This window comes from Gavialis gangeticus, unplaced genomic scaffold (genome assembly GCF_001723915.1).
Source record: "Gavialis gangeticus isolate Ggan-Ray unplaced genomic scaffold, GavGan_comp1, whole genome shotgun sequence".
Lineage (NCBI taxonomy): Eukaryota > Metazoa > Chordata > Crocodylia > Gavialidae > Gavialis > Gavialis gangeticus.
Genome location: NW_017729034.1, coordinates 82,936,075 through 82,959,588, shown reverse-complemented (window position 1 = coordinate 82,959,588; position 23,514 = coordinate 82,936,075). Strand labels below are relative to the sequence as shown.

The following is a 23,514-nucleotide window of genomic DNA, read 5'->3' as shown; positions in this document are numbered from 1 at the left end:
AGTGCTGTTCCTTTTTCTGGTGTTCTGTATTCATACGGTAGCACTGACCACATAAAATATGAGAGCAGTTGCAGCTATTTCATACAATTTTTATATCTGGGCTTTTTGGGGGGGAAGTTGCCATTCTTACAGTGTCTTAAAGCTGCATGAAGTAACATCAAAATTTGTATCACGTTCTTATCTGCATCACATGGTGAGACTGCATTCTGCCCTGTTGATGTTTCTGGGATAATGCTTTGACTTGACAACATTCGTTCATGCATAATGTGAAAGAATATGCCAGGTTACTGATGCTGTTAATTCAGATAGTATCAGACTCTGTGTAAGCTAAGCTATGCTGTTTAGCCTGCAAGTAGCTGAAGGCCATTGAAAAAAAAAATCAAACCTGACCACTTATACCTCACCCTAAATAAACTCCTTTATGGGTCTCCTTTTGTCAGTAAGGTCAGCAATCTTAGCAGAGGATGCGCAGATTGAAATCAATGGTTAAACTTTAATTGACTACAGTGGGACCAGGAGTTCCCGGTCCAGTAGCAAGACTGGGTGGAAGTATCATCCACCTTCTCCACAGATCCTGCCTGCCCTAGAGAAATTATTTGTGAGACTCCCTCATCCATGCTAATCACTGATTCAGCTCTACTGTCCTTAGCAATAGTAGGAGTCCTAATGCAGCAGTTTTCTGCATCTCAGATACCCTGTTGATTAGGCCTAATTTGAATATGGTTAGATGAAATGGTGGTTAAATCAGCAGTGGTAGGCAGATGGATGCCTGCTCTAGTGCTCTTGATTTTCCTAAAACTGTTGGAGCAGAAACAGTGTTAGCAAAAATATCTTTCTTATAGATATGACCTGAAAGCTGCAAAAAGAGGCATAAACTCCTCTCTGCCCTGCTACACCCCCATCATGGCAAGTCCATCATACTTGTTAGAAAACCAGAATGATTCATTGCCTTTTTGGCTTATGTGTCTGTGTCTTCTCTGTTTATGAGTATTTTATCAGAGACTTCTTTTGGTGCCCAGGTTAGACCTCTCTGAGAGAAATTAGTCTGCACGGATCTCTTTGTAAGCTCAGGGCCTTCCTCTATAAAATAAACATGAAATATTTCCCATTGTGTGCACCAGCAATAAAGATATAAAAAAATGTACATGAGCTGCTTGGGACTGGGACTGCCACTTACTAAATGTTTGTACAGCACAGTGGGGCTCTGACATGATGGTGGCCTCCAAACACTACCATATTGATTATTAATAATATAATTTCTGTATATACAGCTTCATGATGGTGCAAAAGAAGGGCAAGAAAGAGCTGAAATTTGATCTTCAGTTTTATGAATCCATGTGGAATAAATTGTAAAACTGTAAAAGAAAGGGAAATCTTCAATGTGTTATAGTTAACCTAGGAAAACTCTTAGCAAGGATTAGCTTTTATGTTTCTGTAGTTGAGAAAGCAGAAGTTGCATGTTACTTAATTGTAATTTGGTAGTGCCTCACAATGAGTCATGACACACAAGCACTTCAGTGATTATTACAGGAACGCAAAATCAGTGCAGAAATATACATTCTTAAGAAATATACATTGCCAGTCAAAAGAATATGTATGTTGGAGTCTGTTTTGAGAAAAATTATTTAAGGTCTCTGTCTTTTGCAAGTAGCTATGCTCTTTACAAAGGCTTTTGAGCTAGGTCTGAGCAATAACATTGTGTTAGATGATGGACGTGTGAAAATGTTCAAACCCATTTTGTGAGGGGATCAGTATAACAGTACTTCAGGAATGGTGCATAAAGATGATTTACTCTCCACCTTTCTCTGGCTTACTGCAAAAAAAATGTAATTGAACTCCATACTGTTCCCGGAGTTATTTGGCCTCCTGTAAAGGAAGCAGAGACAGATCTTTAATAGAAGTTTATTATGATCTTGATAGAAGATCCTGGTGCCTCTTCAGAAAACTCAGGGTAGTAAGAGAAACGGGAGGCAGAGGGTGACAGAAAGAAACTTCTTGTGAGTAGCGTCTTTTTCCATGCTTTTCTCTCCACTTTATTCCCTTATTTACTCTCTGTCTGCAACCTCCAGTAATATGCAAAATGCTAGGCTTGTAAGTGCTACTGTTGCCATCAGCTGCCCACCATATAAGAGTCTGTATTAATCAGTTGACTGGAGAGCTGGTTAACTCTAATGCATTTGGCCAGATCTCTACTAACATTTTTCTCATGACTAGTCTCAACAAAGCACAGGCATTTTTACATAGAAATTTAGTTTTATAAGCAGAGATGTCAAAATTCCCCTGACGGCAAATCTATGCTTAATTTAAAGGATATAGATACAGTAAAGTTAGAAGAACCTTTCTTTTAGGTAGCTAATGGCACTAATAGAAATCTGAGAGGAGAGGTGAGGTAAAGGACACATTTCAAACCTCTTGGATTAAAAATACATCATTCTAAACAGCTGATAAAGAACTGGAAACATCCTGGCTGCAACTGGAAAGACAATTGGCCTACCCCAAACCATTGTAAAGAGACAAAGATGTCTGTTTACAAAATGCAAAAAGAGCTATGTTCAGTTGCCAAGTTGTAGGATTCACAGAATATAAACCAGGAAGAGCACAGTTGATAAGGAGGAGACTGATCAAGTAAGCCTTAAAAGTGCTAATTATAGATTTTTTGCTAAGCCACATCCTTTCTATTTATTTATTTCTGTGATCAGCATCCTGTTATGTTTTAAAAGCAGGATATCAAAATGGTTACATCAATATAAGGTACTTAAAGGCACATCTAAGTTTGTTCTTTTCACAGCTAAAATAAAAAGGCAGATAGCTTAGGTCAGGGATGGGCAAAATACGGCCTGAGGGCCTGATCCAGCCTGCCTGATAGGATCTGGCACACAGGTAGGCACCTGTCAGTTGATTGTATCCAGCCTACGGCTGCCACCATAATGTTCTGCATGGGGCCAAGCCCCACCCACTCCAGCCGGGGCAGGCCATGCCACACTTCCGACTGTGCCCGCTGGCCACAGCCCAAGCTAATGTGTACAGCTTCATGGCAGGGCTGCTCCTGATGCCGCTGCTCATTGTACTGGGTGGCCGAGTGGGTGGAAGGCAGCTGGGAGCTGGAGTACTGGGCACTGGGGCAGAAGCCACCCAGCTGCAGCATTCTCCCCTCCTGGAGTGGCACAGCAGGGGCAAAGGAGGAGGGGGGAGGAGCCAAGCAGTATCTGGGCTGCTGCAGCCACACTGAGAGCAGTCCCACCAAGAGCTGTGCATGCTGGCTTGGACTTGTGCTGGCAGGCGCAGGCAGGGCTCAGTCCCATGGGGAGTGGGCTGGATGGCAGGAAGGGCCTTTCCTCCTCCCACCCCTGGTGAGATTCTGGAACCTAGCCCCCCACACACATACCCACCCCACACCCTCTACACACGTACACCCACCACACCCCCACATATACAAAAATAAGGCTTTATTTTGAGCTATTATGCGATCACCTTTATATATACTACTCAAAAAAACATAAATCAGGACAAACATTATTAGAATATGTTATAGTAGATATTTGACTTTTAGGATATGATTTGTTTTTATCTATACTTTGTTAAAATTATATCTTCTGAAAGGTTTTATGTGCATGTCTCTTGACAGCTCACCAAAACTCTTTAATTGGCCCTCCAGCCAAATAATTGCCCACCCCTGCCTTAGGTACATCAGCCTGTGTATGACACACACAAAAGTTCTGAAGTCAGACTGTTATTTTTTTCTATATGTCATTGCTGTCACTGCTATGTATCTATCTCAGAACAAAGGCTTGCTAGCTCTCATGAAAATGTGGAATTTTGAGCCTTCTCTTTCTGGCCCAAGGACTGAAGGTATATTAAGGATGATCTAAATGTGGATGTGTAGCTCACAGTAAAATGGTGGATTACTATGTTCCTTCATAGAAACTCATAGTTAGATGACCAGAAATTTGGAAGATTCCTCAATATCTTCACAACTGTTCTGGCTAAATGGTGTCCTTTTTTCTGTTTACAGGATGAGACTGGTGTTATAAAACTTTTTTTTTTTTTTTTTAAAGAAAGCCATCTAAGCGTTTGGGTTGAAATCTAGGAGGGAATACCCTTTTAATCACTAGTGTTAATTGTTATTCAAATTCCCTTTTCCATTCTTGAAAAAGGGTGTAATGTGTAATATAACTGCTGTATGTTTGGCTCAGGGAGCCAGCAGAGGGCATCCAGGATATTTGCAAACTCTAGTCCCAGAGATGTGGTGACGTACTGGTGTAGGGTGACCACCTGTCCCTGGTTTCAAAATGGGATGCTCCATTCTCGGGCATACTCAGCTGTCTCTGTGCTCCAGGCTCAGCTGAGCATGTTGTAGAGAAAGGGGAGAGGGGAGGGAATGTCCATTTTTGCTAGGACAGTCCTGTTCTTAACACCCGTCCTGGATGCCCCACTGAAAACAGGACAAAAGAATTCATTTGAAAAAACTGACGAGATGCCCAGGATGGGTGTTGAAAACAGGGCTGCCCTGGCAAAAAAAGAAGTAACAGTCATATGGGCACCCTATTCTGTTAATGTCTCTGATTCCAAGTGATTAAAGTAAATTACAAAAGGCCACCATGGCTTCCGTTTGTGCTGTTATGTCTTTTTCTAGCATACTGTTTGCTGTCACTAACGTAGGTTCATTGCTATCTTTCACCACGCTGTATTCTTTGCCTTCCCCTCTCACTCCCTCCCCCCCACCCCTCCCGCCTTTCCCTTGAAAAATCCTTCCTTTAGACTAGTAATTCTCAGCAAGAGGTGTAATAATACAGCCACGCACTGAGGACAGTTGCTACACAAAGGGCAGCTTCAGGTTGCCACTGCGCCATGCCGTGCAATCGTAATCACGACAGCTGTGGCAGTAGCTGTCCAACATCCCTCCCCCCAGGCCAGTTCCTAGGGTAGCTAACTTGGTTGCCCCACCTTAGTTATGTCATTTTTCTCAACCAGGGTGCTGTGACACCCTGAAGTGCCATAAGATCCTTTTAAGGGTGTCATAGGGTACGGTTCAATATCAGCACTGTGCAAATACCTACATGTTGTAATAAGATAAGATCAGAGATCTGAAATCAGAATCCATTGTGTCAAAAGCATTCTGACCGGATATGGTCTTTTGGTTTCTTCTGTTGCAAAGAACTCAGAGTCAGCATTTACCAAGAAGTATCTGTATTCTGACAAGGGGTACCTTGAGGCTAATGGAGGTTGAGAATCACTGTTTTAAACATTTTTTCAAAGGAATGTGCTATGGTCTTCTCTCAAGGGACCAGTCTGCCTTTTCACCTGGCTTTCAGAAGGCACTGATCAGCAGTTTTGTCAGTAATCTGGTGTAGGTCTACTTCTTCCTAATCCATACATGATGCTTTGGAATAGCATTTGCCTACATTCTCCACCCCCTCCAGGGCAGTGGGATCCATGAGCATACCAGGTGCTTGCTCTAGTGAGCTACCTCATCATGGCTGAATGAGCACTTCCCTCTGTGACTAGAGATGCTAGGACCCTACTAGGGTGCTGTAAAATTTTGGGGAAACTGCAGCAATGAAATATGTTTCTTCAGAATGGACACATTGAAGCCTTTATTTTGAAAAGCTGATATGCCCTGCAATTAGTCCACTTCTGTGAGATGACCTTTCCATTCCACACTGTTGCTTAGTGTCACGGCAGGGTCCTGCAGGATGGCTGTGATCTCCCCAAGGCCCCCTTCCCGTGCCAAGTTGGCCCAAAAGGCACCCTCAATTCTCACCCGCCACATCTTTGTTCATAAATATATTAGGGAGGCTGCCTTTACGTCTTCTTGGACACGGTTTTGCTGGACACTGACCTCCTTGTGGGTCCCATTCTGCAATGGGTGTTTTGGGGCACCTTAGCCTTATGGGCCATGCGTGGCTCCAACCACCCCTTTACCATGCCCCAAGCCTCGCAGATGAAACTAATGTTGTTCGGTCTGGGCCTTGTTATAATGTGGCCGCCTGGTCCTCCCTGGGCTCTCCGCAGCCCTGTCTTGCTCTGCGCTTCACTGGCGCTCGGGGTCAGTGCCCCCACAAATGCTGCACCCTCTCTGGCACTGGGGCCCCCACGCTGCCGTGGGTCCCCTATGAGGCCTCCTCCATCCCCTAATAGCCTCACTCAAGCCACCAGTCTTAAACAGCAAACAAAACCACAAGCCCCTGGGCTATAACATAAATCCAAGCTGCCCAGCTATAACCTCATTCAAGCCATACCAGGGGTGTGCCGTCCCTCACCAGTATCAGAGGCTGTACCTGCAGTCAGGCTGCTCCCTTTTTGCTTGCTCTGGGAGAGCTCCTTCCCCCCTTAGCTGCTGGCAGGGAGCTGCCATCCTGGCCTCAGCCCTGGGGTTTATATGTGAGCCAGGCCCTGCCCCTTCTGCTCAGCTGACTGCCGGCAGGTGTGGGCCACTAAGCTCACTCTGGTTGCCCTGCTAACCAGCAGCTGGGGCTCCCCACTCACTGCCAAGGCTCTTTCCCTAGCAGTTTCTACTCTTTAAAGGAGCAGGGCACCTAAGTGCTCTGCGACACTTAGCCCAAGCATTTTCCTCTGGCCAGAAAAGACAGGAGCACAAATGATGAAATGGTAGCGAGGTTTTAGGAGTGTCAGAGCCAAGGAAACTTGATGTTTCCAAGTTAACTTGTTTCACTCAAGAGCAAACAAAATGCTAGAACAGTAAAAATTGAACTTGAAAGAAAACCAGTTCTGGATTGAGTGGACAGATTTGATTTCCCATTTTCCAAATTATGAAGTGATGCAAAATATAGGTCCTCCTGACATGACAAGAGATACAGTTTGCCTACTATGTAATGGCTAAATATGTCAACTAGAAATGAAGGCTTGTGAGAACAAAAGGGCTTGTCTGATCACTCTAGGAAGGGTTTAATATACAGAGAAAAATCAGCAAGAGTATTTATTGACTTTGACTGGTATTTCTAGTCTGCAGACTTGTAAGCTTTTGCACCTTCCCTAGCTTTAAGTGTAAGGTCAGTTGACAGAAAGCTTTAAAGGTTATGGAGGCACATGAACCAAATTACCAATATTGCACTGGGGACTCCTTGCTAACAGCTGATCATTAGATTGCAACATTTTTCTACCATTTTATCCTGCTTCAGTGAATTGCTGTAAACATTTCAGAATATAGTGTCCTCTCATGGCACAAACAGGAGTTTCACATATGTGTCAAGAGGTAAATGTTGCTTTTAAATCATACTCATAACACAATAGCCCACTTTCTCCAAACACTTCGCAATTCTTCTTGAGTTTTCTTAAAAAGACAGCACAGCTTTAATAACTGTAATAAGTGACAATATGGCATGCTGAGTTTTACAAATGGATTTCTAACTTATTTTGTTCTGTTGTGACACAACTGTGATAGTGTGTGGTAGAGAGGTCATTGATTCTTACATGTAGCCAATGAATTGAAGTTACTTTTTTATTTATGTGCATAACACACAAGCCCACACTTATGTTCTTTATATATTATGTAATTTCATACACCTCAGAGACTTCAGATACTTATAAAGACAAGCTTCTGGCTCAAACTTGCTTTCTTTTGGCTGAATGCAGCACCCATTGGAAGGTTGTATTTGGCATGTCACTTTTTGAGGTGTGGCAGAGTCATACATGGTAACTTGAGTTGAAGATTTATAAATGGTAATGTTAGAGAACACGTATAATTTCTTGAGTTCTATTATTATATATTGTGCAAGCATTCAGTTGACTGAGACATACTTAACTTTTGAATCATAAGTAAGCTGCCACTACCCAGCTCTCTTGCTAACAACTCCTTTGCTACAGTCTCCTTGAATCAGAAGAACACAAGAGACTGTACTCAGCTCCGAATACAATATTTTCTTTTTTATGCTCAGTGATTGAAGAGGTTGGAATGATGCCTTTGACTAGGAAGGTAATGAGGAAGGCTATTTAAAATATCTGTTCACTATGGAGCAGTTTGCAAAAGAAGCTGAGTTTGGAGATAACATCATGGTGAGTACAAAAGCAGTGGGTGAAAGATTATTCTGCTGTACTTTTTAGCCAACAGGTTTTGAAAATTTGTTGAAAGTGATGTTGGCATTAAGACTGCAAGCTTAAAACAAAAAACCAGAATGCATTGGCTGCACAATGGACTCAGTAATGTCAGTAATAGCTACTCTTGCTACTGCTGTTCCATGAGAAAACCAAATGTAAATTCTCTTTTGATGTTGAGAGACAATAACCAGATGCACTGTTAAATACATTGACTTCCTCTGCAAATGGAATGCACAGTGAGTGAAACAGATGTATTTTGTCTATGTGGCTGCTTTTTAAATAGAATAAGCTAGAATTTTCAAAATTCTTTTTTGGTTTTGTTACCTTTAATTTTAAGAAATTTGAATGCTTTCATTTGATTTCCAGTGTTTGAGGGAAAAAACTGATTTTCTTTTGGATGGAAGGAAAGCTTGTTAAATGATGGAGTATGATTCCACCTCTTAAAATTCTTTCTACAGTGCTATTTCTACACTGGAAATAGCTAAAATTGCCATTTGTTTTTGTTTTTTTCACCACTAAGACACAAATGGCTTCTCAGTCAGTGTGTTATTGCTTTAGCCAAGGAGATTCTTTAAATCTAATTGTATAGACTTTGTGTGTGACAGATGGACCGTAAAGTTCAGAAATAGTTATAGGCACTAATCAATGGGGACATGAATATGCAATACCTGCAGGTCAGGGCATGTAAGCCATACTTGTCCATTCTCTGGTTGCTGATGGTAATTAAGGGGTGCTTACAAAAATTACTTCTTCATGCAATGAGGCCACCGAAAACACTCTACACTGTAACATAACAAATGTTAAGGGCTACAGAGCGCTTTTAGAATGGCAGATTGTGCGAAAATTTAACCCTCATTAAATCAGCTATCAGATGAAGGTGCTTTAGGTCACAGTGCCTTAGCGAACCTGTGGGGTTCAATGCAGTGGCTAACTTTCAGACGATCCTGCTTGCATCCCATGCACCTTTGCACAGGGCTTTGCTCTAGCCTAGGGCAAGCAAAGCTTGTCTCCTCTGCCTGCCCCAGCACAAGGCCAGCTCCACCCCCAGGCCAGAGGGAGGAGGCGGGGCTGGGAGCCTGGGAGTGGGGCTGACAGCCTGGGAGTGGGGCTACAGCTAGCACCTTCTTGGCACTCTTCAGCAGCCTGGGGAGCTTGCAGACTATGCTGGGAGGTATGCGACAGTGCCCCCTGCCTCCTAGCCTTGGCCAATGCCTGGAAGTCCAAGCACAATCACCAAACGTCTGTGAAGTCTGAACATGCTGTAGCTTTAAGCGCTTTGTGTAAAGCGCAAAAGTTACAGCCCAATCAGAAGTGCCTTCCGATCACTTGTGTAAGTGCCCTAGAGCGTTGGAAGCAGCTCACTTGCCCCGATGAAATGAAATATTGACAAGGGGAGGGTTCCACAGTAGTTTAAGAATGACAGTGGTTTTAGTGAGGCAGAAGGTTAAAGCATGAGGCCTGCAACCAAGAAATATGGCTTCTCGTCTCAGGTCTGCCACCAACTATGTGAGGTTAGGTAAATAACACTGGACCAGCTTTTGCTGTACTTTCTTACCCATACTAAAGGAATAGGGTATCAAGGCTGACTGAACCTCAACTTCCTTATCTGTAATATACATGTAATTTATCTGTACCTCAGAGGACTGCTGTGATTCAGAATCCATCACTACTTGAGATCCTTGAATAAAATGGCAGGGTATTTTTATTAAATATAACCTGATGGGTTCTTTTCTTTAATGACACCTGTTGGCCATTTGAGCTGAGTTTGATTGTGAGCAGCCTTACATCGCTCTCGGGAAAGGACGACTGAAATATAACTGCCTATGCAAACACAAAATGAGTGAAAGAAACATTTTGCTTTGTTATTATTCTTATTATTTTATCTTATTTTTTATTATATTCTTTAATTAGAAAGTAACTAACAGCTTTGGACTCTAACTTACATGCTAGAAATGGGGGTATTTTGTTAATCTGAGTTGTTGATTATAAATCAATACCCAACAAGAAGTATTCAGCAAGCCTCCGACATCAGATTTTTCATTTCGTACAAAATTATTTGTACGGTGATCACGATCTCACAACAGTAGGTTCATGAATGAAGCAGCCTACCTGTGGCACCACCATACCCTGATTCTGTAGCAGTTCTTGTAGGTGAACCCACGTACCTACCCATTATCACAGTTCCTCATTTGCTCCTCACATGCTCAGAAATCCTCCTACTTGCACTGAAATACCACAGTAAACTACTTGCTATTATTTCAGTGCAAGCTTGTTTCTAAACAAGGCCTTGTTTTACACAGTTGTTAGTTATTACTACAGAAATCTAGTAAGTAGACCTAGCTGCTTTTCTACCAATGTTAAAAAGTCAGCAACTTCTAGGTATTTCGTAAACTTTACAGTTTGCTTTATAAAAGCTCTGCTAGGAGCAAAGAGAACCAGTGGAACCAAGTCTTGGGCTTAAATGCTGCACAGAAGCTGTAGTCAAAATTTTCACCCCATGGGGTGTTTTGTCTCCTTAGAAGCCAAGCTTCTGTGTCCTCCTCAGAAACCTATCATTTCCTGCTCGCAGAATGTCAGTATGTGAAGCAATGTAATGTTTCTTCATTCTTTTCTACAATTGCACTTGAAAGGAAATTATTATTTTAAAATACTGCCTCAAAAAAGAATGGAATAAACCTGGTAATCATTTGCTTTGAAAGAAATGACATTTTGAGATAAAGATCATTTTTAAAGGTAGTTGAAGCTGTACATTTTTAGAACATGCAGTTTAGAGGCGGGGAATTTTATTTTAAAAAAGGAATATTAGGAAATGGCACAGAAAGAAAACAGAACCCCTGCACTTCAGGAAATCTAGAAATCTCACTATGATCCAGTACTGTAATGATGGAAAGGTGAATGGGGGACATGGGCTCCAGATGCTGCTTAAGGGGGTGGAGGGTTGCAGAATGGAGCTGAGGGGTGTTTCACCCTTCCATTTCCTATCACTACCCCCATACGCTGTGCCTTCTTTTCAGGAAAAAGAGATGGTAGGTCTAGGGAAGACAGACCAGGAGTGGCAGTGCACAGTGCAAGAGCAGCGGATGCAGATTCACTGCTGTGGGAGGGAGATGTCACCTCCTTTTTTTGCTTCCAGAAATCAGTTTAAATGACTGCTCAATTTATGTTGGTGCCAAATAATAGAGGTGATGTTTCCTGCAGCAGCAAGCCATAGGCCATTGCCCCTACAGTGTGTGCTGCCATTGTTCAGAGTGTGGGACTGGCCAGTTACACCTCTGCAGTGTTCCAGAATCCACTTCGTTATAGGTTATCCTTCATTACCTAGCAGAGAACCAAGATAGTTGCCTTGAGATGAACAAGTCAGCATGGTGTCAATAGGAATTATAATAGTGCCATTTTTGTTAAACACAGCATACATTAGGTATAGCAGACTCTGAAGTAAGTCTGTAAGGTTCCACGGGGTGCAGACAGAAGTGCAGCTCTCAGTTGTAATTGAGGACAATTTCTGCAAAGCGTTCTGAGTTACAACGTTGCCCCAGACCAAACAGAAGTTCACTGTTGGTTCCAGGGGGAGGGTATTCGAGCTGCGGGCTAGGAGCCTGCAGCCAGGTTCCCATAGCAGTGGCCAGGGCTCTCTGCCAGTGCTCATTTTCAGAATGGGAGGGGCAAAAGCAGTGGAGGGAGGTCATTCTTGGGGCTCCCAGGCTGGTGCTGAAGTGTGGGATGGGTGAAGTGGAGCACCCCCATCTCAAGACAGCTCCTAAACACCCACCCCACCCTGGAGGGTGGGGCTGAAAAAACTCCATACTGAACTCCCTCCACTCCCTTTCCCCACTCCCATTCTGAAAACAACGACAGGAGACGCAAGTTACAGAATATACTACATTTTGAAACATCTTTATCTGATACCTCATGCAATGGAGGGTCAGATTTTCACCCGATCAGCCATTTTTTAAAGCTTTTTGCAGCTGTGAACTTGTGTTTTGTCACATCTATAGACTACTTTCTGTGGCTAAATCGGACAAAAATGGTCACTTCTGTCTGTGCCCTCAGTTGTAGGGCTCCAGGCCACTGATCAGGCTGGAAATAGAAACTTGATTTTCAGTGTGTGTATGGAATTTGAAGTCTGGCTAGTATTGAGAAAGTAATTCAGGACATCCCGACCATACTAAGGTAATCAATAGGGTCAGGTCACATCTCAAATGTACAAAAAATGCTGTGATACTGTAATTTTATGTCCCTTTCCTGAAAGGCAGTGTAGGATGATGTAAAACTTACGTAAAATTATTATTCCCATATCACTAGCTCTTAGAAACCCAGTTATAGGGGGGAATCTATGGTTCTGGGTAGCATGTGGATACATTAACACACAAAAAGGGGTGGTTCCTATTTCAATGAGGCAAGTATATACAGCACAGTTCAGTCCTGTGTAGAGGTATCAGAGCTCTGAACCAGCTAGTTTTGAGAACAGGAAGCAATATAATCATGTTAGCTCAGTTCTCTGTCCATACTATTAGCCCTCCTAGAGAAATAAAACTGAGAAGCAAGTTTTATTACTCCAGGCCGAGTTCCAGCCTAATGTGGCTATGCCATTTCTAGCACCCAGGCTAGCTCAGCTATAGAACTGTGATTGGGCAAATTGGACTGATTTTAACTTTATTTAAGAATTTCCAGATTTCCTGAGATTTAAGTTTTGTTCAACTACAAGTTCAATTTCCAAACTACTATGAAGAAATTGGTATCTCTCCAATCATGCTGACTTGAATTAATAGACATATTTATATGAAAACAGCAGAGTTTTATGGATGTTCATACATTACTGTAATAGTAACAGAGCTTATACTTCTTTAGGTCCAAGCCCAGCCTAAGTTTGTGACTGTGTTGTTGGTATTTGATGGCTTTGTGAAATGTGATGCTTGATTGACCAGCATTCTTACTGGATGTGTCACACTGATTCTGACACTTGTAATCTTGGCAGAGAGGCCTACCATCTATCAACTGCTGGTCTCCCACAGGCAGAAAGAAATACTGGCAGAGACCAACAAGGCAGCTTTTGTGGGTGTTATTTGTCCTGCATCTTTTATGCAGATGAATTGAAAACAGTGTTATTGAGGGCTGATACTTTCTAAACCAGTAAGCTATTGTAGAATTAAACATTAAACCAATTAAAATATTTAATACCATCATTTTCTTAATATCATCAAACTTTAAATGATTTATGTGGAAGAGGGAGAGAAACAGGTAGAGGAATTCTGGGGAAAAGAGATTGCACTGGTTTGTCCACTGTGTAAATGTATGGCAGAAGCCTGCCTCTCAATCTCCACCTGAGATAACTTTCAGCAATAATTCGTTGTTTGGCATTTACCAGGTCAACATGTAGACAATAATCTGTTGACAGGAAGTAACAAAACTCCTTTAAGAGACATATATATAAGCCTTCAGAATTGCTTGTTTGGAAATGCCCTAGTCTTCCCACTTCAAATGGTGCATGCATAGGTGGATGTTTTATTCCTTTTGATAGGCCCAGATAATTTACAGGATTTCTTTATTTTCAGCTCTCCAAGAGTCATCCTTTCATAAAAGCGTTTGAGCTCATCCATGCCTATAGGTAACTACAAGCAATTCCTCAATTGCTGCTGCTTTATTTTTGCCCCCAGTCATGTGGACAACAAGGCATGTCACTGTTCTTGCTGTAGAAACTTTCTGTGGAGACCTAGGCAGGGATCTTTTGGCAAGTTACACCATATATCATGCATCGGGATTGCTGCCAGGTGGAATCCAAAGATGTAACAAAGAGCTGTAATCTATTTAAATCGGCTCTTAGATGGTAGGAACACTAGAGGAGGAATGTTGAAACATTTAATCTAGGTTCATATATATTGAAAGTGAGATGCTGGCATTTAGCTGCAGCCCTGAATAAGGAGTAGCACATAAATGATTGGATACTGGAATACATAGAGACAGTTGTGGAATACAGCGTCCAGTTTTCATGTCGACATTTTTTGAAAGGTTGTTGAAAAATTGGAGAGGCTACAGACAGCTTAAATTTGTTAAAATAAGGGTGATTAGCCACTAGGACAAATTGGCAAAAGAAGTTGAGGATTCTCCATTTCTTAATGTCTTCATATGAAAATTTGGCTGCCCTTCTGGAAAATGTCCTGTGGTTAGACTCAAACTATTGGACTCAAAATAGAGGAAACTGGTGGGTTAAATTCCAGTGGCCTGTATTGCACAGGAGTTCAAACTAAATGATTGAATGGTTTGTTCTGGCCTTACTCTGAATCCCACACTCCCTCTCTGGGCACACTCATCTTACAGTAGGAAATGGAGGAAGTAACTTATTGCTGCCCTTGAAAAGGGTACCTATCAATTTCCACTGTGTAGCCATCCTGCTAGTGCAGCTAGTGTGTGTGGCATGGGGTAAGAGGAAGCTATGTTTCTGCTCATTTTCTGTCCTCTCCAAATGCTTGCTGGGGTGGTGGTTGTGAAGTTTCTGGGCTGCTTACGAGCCCCAGATCCATGGTTTGAGGTCTGGGTAAACCTTTCATGTATATGTGGGGGCAAAAGCAGTTTAACACAGAGTTAAGGCAAGTACTGCACAAGGGGAAACCTGAAAGAAGAGTGCATTTGCAATGTTTGCATGTCTTCCTGCACATTTTCCCATTGAGTTTTCCTACTCTTGCCTTCTATATGGCTTGACCTGGCTGAATCTAAATGTCAAATAGCTTAAACCACATTAGGAAGTATTCTGTGGAATTCAGCTAGTAAAAGGTGTGTGTGCATGTGCATGTACGTGTGCGTGTGCATGCATGCGTGCGTGCATGTGTGTATGTGTAAGTCAGCAGTGGACAATTTTCTCAGCTAGAGGACCACTTTATGAGTTTTAGTGGGCTGTAGTGGACTGCAAGGGTAGCCCCAGCCCCACACAACTCCCGTGCATTCAGTATTCTGTCTCTTCTCAGGTATCCCAGTCTTCTGTTTTGAGATGTAAATGTAATTCCCTGATTACTTAGGTCACACCAGGCTGTTTAATCAGTCTGGCAACCCTCCCCTGCTACTTTATGTCTGTCACGTAGCTCCAACCCACGCTCAATGACTGTGCCAGGTCTTCGCCAGCACAGCTGCTTCTGCTTTAAGAGCAACAGCCAAGGTCAGGAGAGCATACAGCAGTGGAAGCAGCAGCAGCTCAACTGGGGACTGTTTAGGAGTTCCTATGCCCCTCTCCCCACCCTCAGAAGCCACACGCTTTTCTCCCACTACCTTCTTGCAACTGCATCCCCAGCTCCTCCTTCCCCACCAGGTTTGCCCCAAGTACCAACTCTGCTTTTTTATGCCACTGCTGGTAGCCTCTAATCAATAATTCACTAAGAAACATTTATTCATAAGAAAACATCACTATCTTCATTCACTGGATGATAATGATCTAACTTTTGGGCTCAAGAAAGTGCCCTATACTCTTTTTTGCTCAAGTGTTTCATTCACTGCAAAAGCAGCTACCAGTACATCCTACTAATAAAACTTTTGTAAGTTTGGAAAACTGTTGGGCTGCCAGTCAGGATCAGTGGTGCAAAAAAAAGAGAGATCCCTTCTCATAAAAACAATTTTTGTTCCTCCAAGAGTTCCCTGGAATAAAAGCTGGACAACAATGAAAGGATGGGCAGGTAGTTGCTGTTGATGTCTGTTCTCTAACTGTGGCATCAGTACTGGGATATGGTTCGAGAAACCTCCCATTGAAAAAAAAATCAAATAACTCATGAGTGTTGACTTCAGACAGATAATGAACAATGGAAAAGGATCATCCCTCCCTTTTTAATTAAAGTGGGAAAGTAAAAAAGATCTGCCTTACTGATAGTATGTATGAAAATGCTGATAGGTTTTAATATAGAGTCCTGTAAAGTATTACAGAACTCATAGATCAAAGTCAAAATAATATTGCACTGCAAGGATGAGAAGCTCACAGTACCCCAGAGTTAAAGGGGAAAGGCAAGGTTTTTTGTGCAGAGACCTCATGAAGTGGACGCAACGGTTCCCTTCCTCCCTAGCTCTCTGGGCTTGATCCTGCTAAATGTAAATGCTAAGGAACTTCTAGAAGTGCTGGCCACTATTGCCTTCTGGAAGAGTTGCTGGTGTGTGACTTCAGGACCTCTCATTGCAAGCCCTTTTCCCACAACCAAGTTGCTACCTACGTTTTGGTTGATATTGGCCTGTTGGTATACTCAGGCACAGACACAAACGTGTGATCCATTTCCAGGTGTTCCTCTTGCTTTCTTGGTAGTGAATGAGACTGTAAGCCAAGTTGCTTTATGGCAAAGATTGTTAAATGGGAGTCCACATACTGCTATGAGAAGAGAACCTTCTTTTATCATCTGTTTACTGCCTTTTTACTACTTTCGTATTTTTATGCTGCTTTTTTGTCCTGCTACAGTGGGGCTTGAGAGCTGACAAAAGCAGTACTGTTCATGGCTGTCACTCATTAATTTAGTCCCTAGTAATTCTTTCAATTTCTGAATATTTCATTGCAAGCCTGATAGGCAATTTGTTCATCTGGAAGAGGGAAATTTTCTTGAAGTTCAGCTGAAAGATGTATACTTCTTCAGAAAAAGACATATATATTGATGCGTTTATGCTTTGCAATGATAATATTTGTCCACGTGAGACTGAATTTTTTTTTCTGTTCAGCACCATATGGCTTATTACTATTCACAATCCAAACAGTAGCAGCTGCTGCAGGAGGCAAGAATGAATTTCCTTAAGCTGTAGGTGGTGAATGACAGAGCTGATGTCCACAGGTGTATTCCAAATATCCTAATTACCAGTTGACATCCTGTCAGTCATTTGCTTTCAATATACAGCGTGCTCGTCTCAAGTTTGGGTGAGGGTAAGTCTCTGTTCTTTATTACTGGCTGAAATACGGACTGTCCACTATAGGAGCATTGCCAGCAGATGGAGGGAAGTGATTCTTCCCCTCTGTTCAGCATGGTGAGGCCACATCTGGAGTACTGTGTCCAGTTTTGACCCCTCCACTACAGGAAGGATGTAGACAAATTAGAGAGCCTCCAGCAAAGGGCAACAGAAATGCTTAGGGGGATGGAGCACGTGACTTCTGAGGAGGTTCCAAAGGGGATGGAGCTGGACTGTTCTCGGTGGTGGCAGATGACAGAACAAGGAGCAATGGTCTCAAGTTGCAGCAAGGGAAGTTTCGTTTAGATATAAGGAAAATCTTTCTCACAAGGAGGGTAGTAAAACACTGGAACAGGTTACCCAGAGAGGTGGATGTGGAATCTCCATCCTTGGAGTTTTTTAAGACCCAGCTAGACAAAGCCTTGGCTGGGATGATCTAGTTGGGAATGGTCCTGCTTTGAGCAGGGGGTTGGATAAATGACCTCCTGAGATCCCTTCTGACCCTCATTTTCTATGATGAAGCAGCCTGCAGTCTGGTTCTACACTCTAGTTTTGCCAGGAGAACTCAAGTTCAGTGAGTGTGCACACTTTCCGCTCCCAGCAGCCCTTCATCCTCCTGGCAGTGTAATGTAAACTGTGTGAGTGAAAGGAGGCTTCTGCCACTACCTGGTATCTAAGACAGAGCAGGTGAACACATACCTGCACTTTCTGCTGGCTACCTCTGTCCTGTGAATGGCTGGTGCTGAGGGTGCACTATATGTCTTGCCAGCACAGCTACTGGAGTGGAGCTTTCAGAAGCTGCACAGACATGTATGAACTTTGATAGCTTCCTTATGGTGACTGCTTTCTGCTTGATCCCTCCACCACAAACCCTGAGGACATGGACAGATGAAACAATGTATCAGTTGTTTGATAGGGACTGACAGGGTTTGAGCTGTTTTATTCTATCTGCTCAACTGCCCACTCTTCCCTTCAATAAGCTGCAGTAATTTAGCAGCTGTTATGTTGCAATGTATGCATCTCTAGTTTTACAGAAGCATAGGGCCAGACAGATGAAACAGTTACCCTGGATCAGCTGAAGCATGTTCATAAGCAGCAAGTCCCCCTTTAAAATGGTAAAATTGTTTTGTCCGTCCACAGCCTGACCATTGCAGGAAGGTGAAGTCCCATTAGTGTTCCTAAAGGAATGAAAAACAGAGTCTACTTTTAGTATCAAACAAGACATAATCACCACACTCTTAAAATAAGGAGGTTTTGGTTCACCCTCCAAATATGAAACAGCATAAATGGGAAGTGAAATATGAGGCGTTGGAGGTTTAAAATGTAGTTTACTTCATCATCTATGTTGAAGATATACATAAAGTTTAGAGTTTTATAACTCACAATCAAATATGCTGTTCCATTATGTTCTTATCTCCTGACCACTGGTATCACTAATTTCTAATTCCTGTCAGTTGTGTGTGGAGCAGAAGGGGGTCCTTTTGTTTCTCCTCAGTCCTCTGTTGGCCATTCCTATGGATAGCTGCATTTTTTTAATCACATGTTTTAATACAGGTGATTCATCAATGTCACTCACACTCCTGTCAGCAGCAAGAGAACAACTTCACGATATTATAGAATTGGTCTGCGTACCTGGCCTTTAACTACAGGGCTGTGATTGGAAATGACATTTCAACCTCTGTCATTTCTGCACCTGTCAGCAGGTCTCTGGAGCCATTGTTCTTTCGTATTTACACCGAGTTGTTCATGCGCCTGCCCTTTCACAATAGGTTAGACAATTGGAGCATTGTATTCATTAGGTCTTATCTCACAGAAGCAAATTCCAGAGAGGCTGAAATGTTTAGGGGTGATATTCCCAGTGCATAGACTCCCTGTCACACAATAATCTAACGATGCTCATTAGCAAAAAGAATTGCAGGTTTAGTGCACTCGGCACTTTGTCTCTCATGAAGCTCCATTGGCAAATAAGACCCAGTGGATTTCTTCCTACTCAGGAACATTTTGAAAGATGTCTGTGACTATAGAAGAGATGGCCCCCTTTCAACACTGTTTGGCATTACTGTGAAATGTGTTTCGGACATTACCTTATCATTGGAATGTTTTAGAATTAAACTGGATGGTTGCATATGTAGTGTGTAGGTATACTACCTTTCTGTCATTTTAACGTCTTTTAAATATAGCTATATATACTTCTCTGTCAATGGTAATTTTTCACATGTCAGGTCCACAATTGCAGAAGAAACACAGAACTGAAAGAGACTTCCTGGTTCGTCAGGTCCAGTCTTTTGCAGGTAGCCTGTAATATAATCACTTCAATGATATTTAAAAGCTCATATTTAAAAGTAATTAACATTTTGCCACTCTAAGCCCTATTGGAAGTCTGTTGTAGAATGTCACTGTTCAAATTAACACATTTCTTCCGGCCTGAATTTATCAGTTTATATATAGGTGTTTGGGGGCCAATATTGTCCTTTAGCTGATAGGGTTTTTTTTCCTCCCTAGTGTTTCTTCCCCTTGTGTACTTAAACAGTGGTCTCCAAACTTTTTTGATTGCGCACCCCTATCAGTAAAAAATTTTTGAGCACGCACCCCCAATATATATATATTTATATTCGCGCACCCCTATCAGTAAAAAAATTTCGAGCATGCACCCCCAATATATGTATATTTATATAAATATACATGTAAATAGAAGTTCTAATATTTTCTTCCCGCACCCCAATGGATCATCTTGCACACCCCCTGGGGTGCATGCACCCCGCTTTGGAGACCACTGTACTTAAAAATAGAACTGTATCCCCTTTCAGCCTTTGTTTTGCCAGGCTAAACAAGCCAAACTCATTTAGTTCTCTCGTAAGAGAGGTTCCAGTCTCCTTTCTTCCTAGCTAGCCTTACTATGTCCCTGTTCCAATTTGAATCGTTCCTGACATGGCAGTAAGCAATCAAGACATTCTGGGCATGTCTACAGAGACATTTATAGCAAAGTTGATTAACTCGCTCTGCAGTAAATGTCTTGCATCTACACATGCAGGGCAATTAGGCTGCAGCAAATTAATTAACTTGGCAGCAGGATAGTCCTTGTAAATACAAGTAGTATCTTGCTGTGCAGTTTTTTATTACTCAGCATGTGTAGACACTGGTGGGGGGGCTGGCTGGGGCACAAGAGTGCTTCAGTGCGGGGGCTGTCTTCCAGCTAGCCCCACACTGAAGCACCCTTGTGCCCCAGCCAGCCCCTCTGCAGCACACTGAGCCGGGAGGAGCAGCCCCAGGCTGGCAGTCTGACCTCCAGGGTCCCCTGCAAGCTGGGACTGCTCCAACCCAGCTCAGTGTGCTGCAGTCCCAGGTGCACATTCAAACAGTGCTCCCAGGAGCAATCAATTCCAAAGCAATAAACTTCAGAGTTTATTGCTTCGCATTACTTGAACATGTAGATGCTCCCTCTAACCCCCAACTAGGGTGCCTCTTGGGAAAGGACACCATTTGTTTACATGGCTCCCATTAATACAGTAACAAATCCATAGCCATCCAGAGATAAGTGTTTGGTTGTTACTATTCTGCACAGTAAATTATGATGCTAATTACTTCAGCAGGGGCTGAATCCAGGCACAGGTAGGTATCAGAATATAATTTTTACCTACTATAAAGCATGGTCCCTGCTACTAACAAAAAAGACATTAGCAGTGTTAGACCTATGGGATATAGTTGGTTCTATCCAGTTATGAGAGCGGCTAGTCAGCTCATGGTAGCCAGAGTGGGAGTTACTTGTAGAGACACTCTTCAGTATCAATTCCACCGTGCCCCTTGAAGGTAAATGGGATTCCTGGAAATATCCTTATACCAACCCAGATGGGAATTTGCTGCAAGAGAGTTTCTTAAAAAAAATAAATAGTAGTGACAGGCACCATTTTCCGCCTGTCTCTGATTCACCAGAAAAGACCAATTACATCAGCTTTGTTTGATCAATGCAGTTCTACCCAGTTTAAACTTGGAAACTGCATGGGAGAAAAATCAATGCAGAAAACTGACATCAACAAAAAAATTGCTCTGTGTAACATAAATCTAAGTTTTTGAGCTGCTTTTGCCTGCCAAGTCTACTCCATCAGGGTGACAAAGGATCACACAAGCCAAAAGAGAGGAACTCACAGACCCTTGTTTCCTGCCTTGTTCTTTCCAGCTGCCAGCCATATCAGGCAGAGGATCTATGTTATTATCCATCTCAGCATAATTCTGTGAACAGCTCTGATTACCTCCGGGTTGTCACTGAGGGCTAACCTGGCTCTTGTGCAGAACTTCATTCACCGATCAAAAGCCACTAAATTACTCAGTGAGCAAAAATGATATCTGAGCTGGTGGCTTGATGTGAAGCCATTAATATCAGACATCAAGACCCTTCCTGCTCCTGTTTCCCTTTCGCCTCTCCCATCCCCTCACAGTCCAGCTCTCAGTTCGTAGGGATCTGAGGTGGGAATTCGGTCTTATAAACTCCCTTTTTTGGTAAAGCAATGAGCCAGTGAACTTCATACACAGAGGAAATTAACTATGGCAGGATACCTAAGGGGCTGTCAGTAAAGACTGGGGTTTGGGGTTTTTTAGTTTTTTGTTGGGTTTTTTTTTGAGGGGGGGAGGCTTTGTTTGGTTGGTTTTGGTGTTATTTTAAAAGAATCTAAACAGCCAAACAAAATCTCGCCTTCAGACTTCAAAAGTAGGCTTAAACCCTTGCTTGGCTGCCTTCCTACCCATGCTTAGGTTACATCTGCCCACTTAGTAAGAAGTACTAGTAAAAGAAGTTCTCCAGCTGGAGTACTGCATCCAGTTCTGGGTGCCGTACTTCAGGAGGGATGTAGACACCATGGAGAGGGTCCAGAGGAGGGCCACTCGCATGGTCAGGGGGCAGCAGGGCAGGCCCTATGAGGAGAGGCTACGGGACCTGAACCTGTTCAGCCTCCACAAGAGAAGGCTGAGAGGGAATCTGGTGGCTGTCTATAAACTGGGAGACCAGTGGGCAATGGGAGTCCCTGTTTCCCCGAGCACTACCGGGAGTGACAAAGAACAACGGCCATAAGCTGGTGGGGAGCAGATTCAGGCTGGATATCAGGAGGCGCTACTTCACAGTCAGGGCGGCTAGGATCTGTAACCAACTTCCAAGAGAAGTGGTGCTGGCTCCTACCCTGGGGGTCTTTAAGAGGAGGCTCGATGTACACCTGTACTCTTTCCTGCCTGTCAGACTTGATGATCTGCTCAGGTCCCTTCCAACACTACCAACTATGAAACAGAGGTCCATATTTAGAACCCAGCAAGTTAGTGATATTGAGCAAGGGGTGTAGGTTGTAGCTGTGTTGGTCTAAGGACATAGGTAGGCAAGGTTCTTTGGGTAAATCCAATATCTTTTATTAAACCAGCTCAAAAAGTTGGAAAAATTCTTCTTAGCAAGCTTTCGGGCACAAACACCCTTTGACAGGCTGAGGAGGCATCTGCAAATGATCTATGCTCTTCCTGGATGGAGTAGTAAAGCAGCCCGGGACCAGTACATACTGATATTGAGCCAGTAACTTGCACGGCAGGCTGTCTCTCAGTTAGCAGCACAGAATGCTAAAACTGTCTAGCCTGGCAACTCACAGAAGTCTCTGCCTTGACATCAGCCTGACAAACAAGAAATACTGAATGAGTAACCTCCCAAAGCTTATGCATTTGCTGCAGCCCAGCAAGTTAGAGCAAAACACTGCACATAACTTTGCACCCAGTGAGACAGATACTGAAACGCTAATGTCACACAAGCACATACCTGAACATCACTCCCAGCAAACAAGAGGTGCAGAGCAATGCCTCTCAGAAGTCAGATCCTGGAAATAAGACTGGCAAGCTAGAGCTCTTCAGCCATTGTGAAGCATTTGCCAGTGATATTGACTGAAGAAATTGGAGATCAGATACCAAAGCAATAACCTTGCAAAAGCATATGCATTGCCATCAAACCAGCTATATGAAGGTGCTAAAACAGACAAGTTTTTTTTATGATATCTTTTATCATAAAAGACAGTTATTAGGGCTGAAGGACCACTGTAGGAGTTTTTCTGAGCTCTTGAGGGCTGGAGGGCAGGGGTGGTGGCCCAGGGAGATGCCAATTAATCTTAGCTGGTGGGAGCAGGTGGGCAGGGACTGGGACTGCAGGGTGATGACAGCTTGGGGCTAGGGACTGGGGCCTATGGCAGAGCTGCGATCCACTCCCCGCACAACTCTGCAACAGGCAGCAGTTCCATAGGGACCTGCTACCTGTCACAGGGATGTGCTGGGAGCAGATCATGACTCTGCCCTAGGCCCCAGCCCCATGCTGTCATTGCCCCATGGTCCCAGCCTTGGCCCCAACCACCCACTGCACTCCCAGATGCTGCTCCCCATCCACCTGTGGCCCCAGTCCATCCACCCAGTCCAGTGCGCTCTGGCAGTCTCCAGCGAGACCCCACCTGTGCATATATTCTGGTACTGCTGGGCGTGGGTCAGATAGGCCCAGAGTGCCCTGCCAGTGGGGCTAGGTGTGCTGGTGGTAGCAGTGGGTGGAGGGCATGG

General features: G+C 43.3%; 1 protein-coding gene across 1 annotated transcript in view; it reads left to right on the top strand.

Annotated features, from left to right (window-relative positions):
* Positions 1-7,992: 7,992 nt before the first annotated feature.
* SASH1 (SAM and SH3 domain containing 1) overlaps positions 7,993-23,514 on the top strand; it is a 317,210-nt gene continuing 301,688 nt past the window's right edge. Inside the window, exon 1 of the mRNA XM_019526897.1 lies at positions 7,993-8,013. Coding sequence (XP_019382442.1) covers positions 8,011-8,013 — 3 coding nt within the window. The 5' untranslated portion in view covers positions 7,993-8,010. The remainder of the gene's footprint in view (positions 8,014-23,514) is intronic.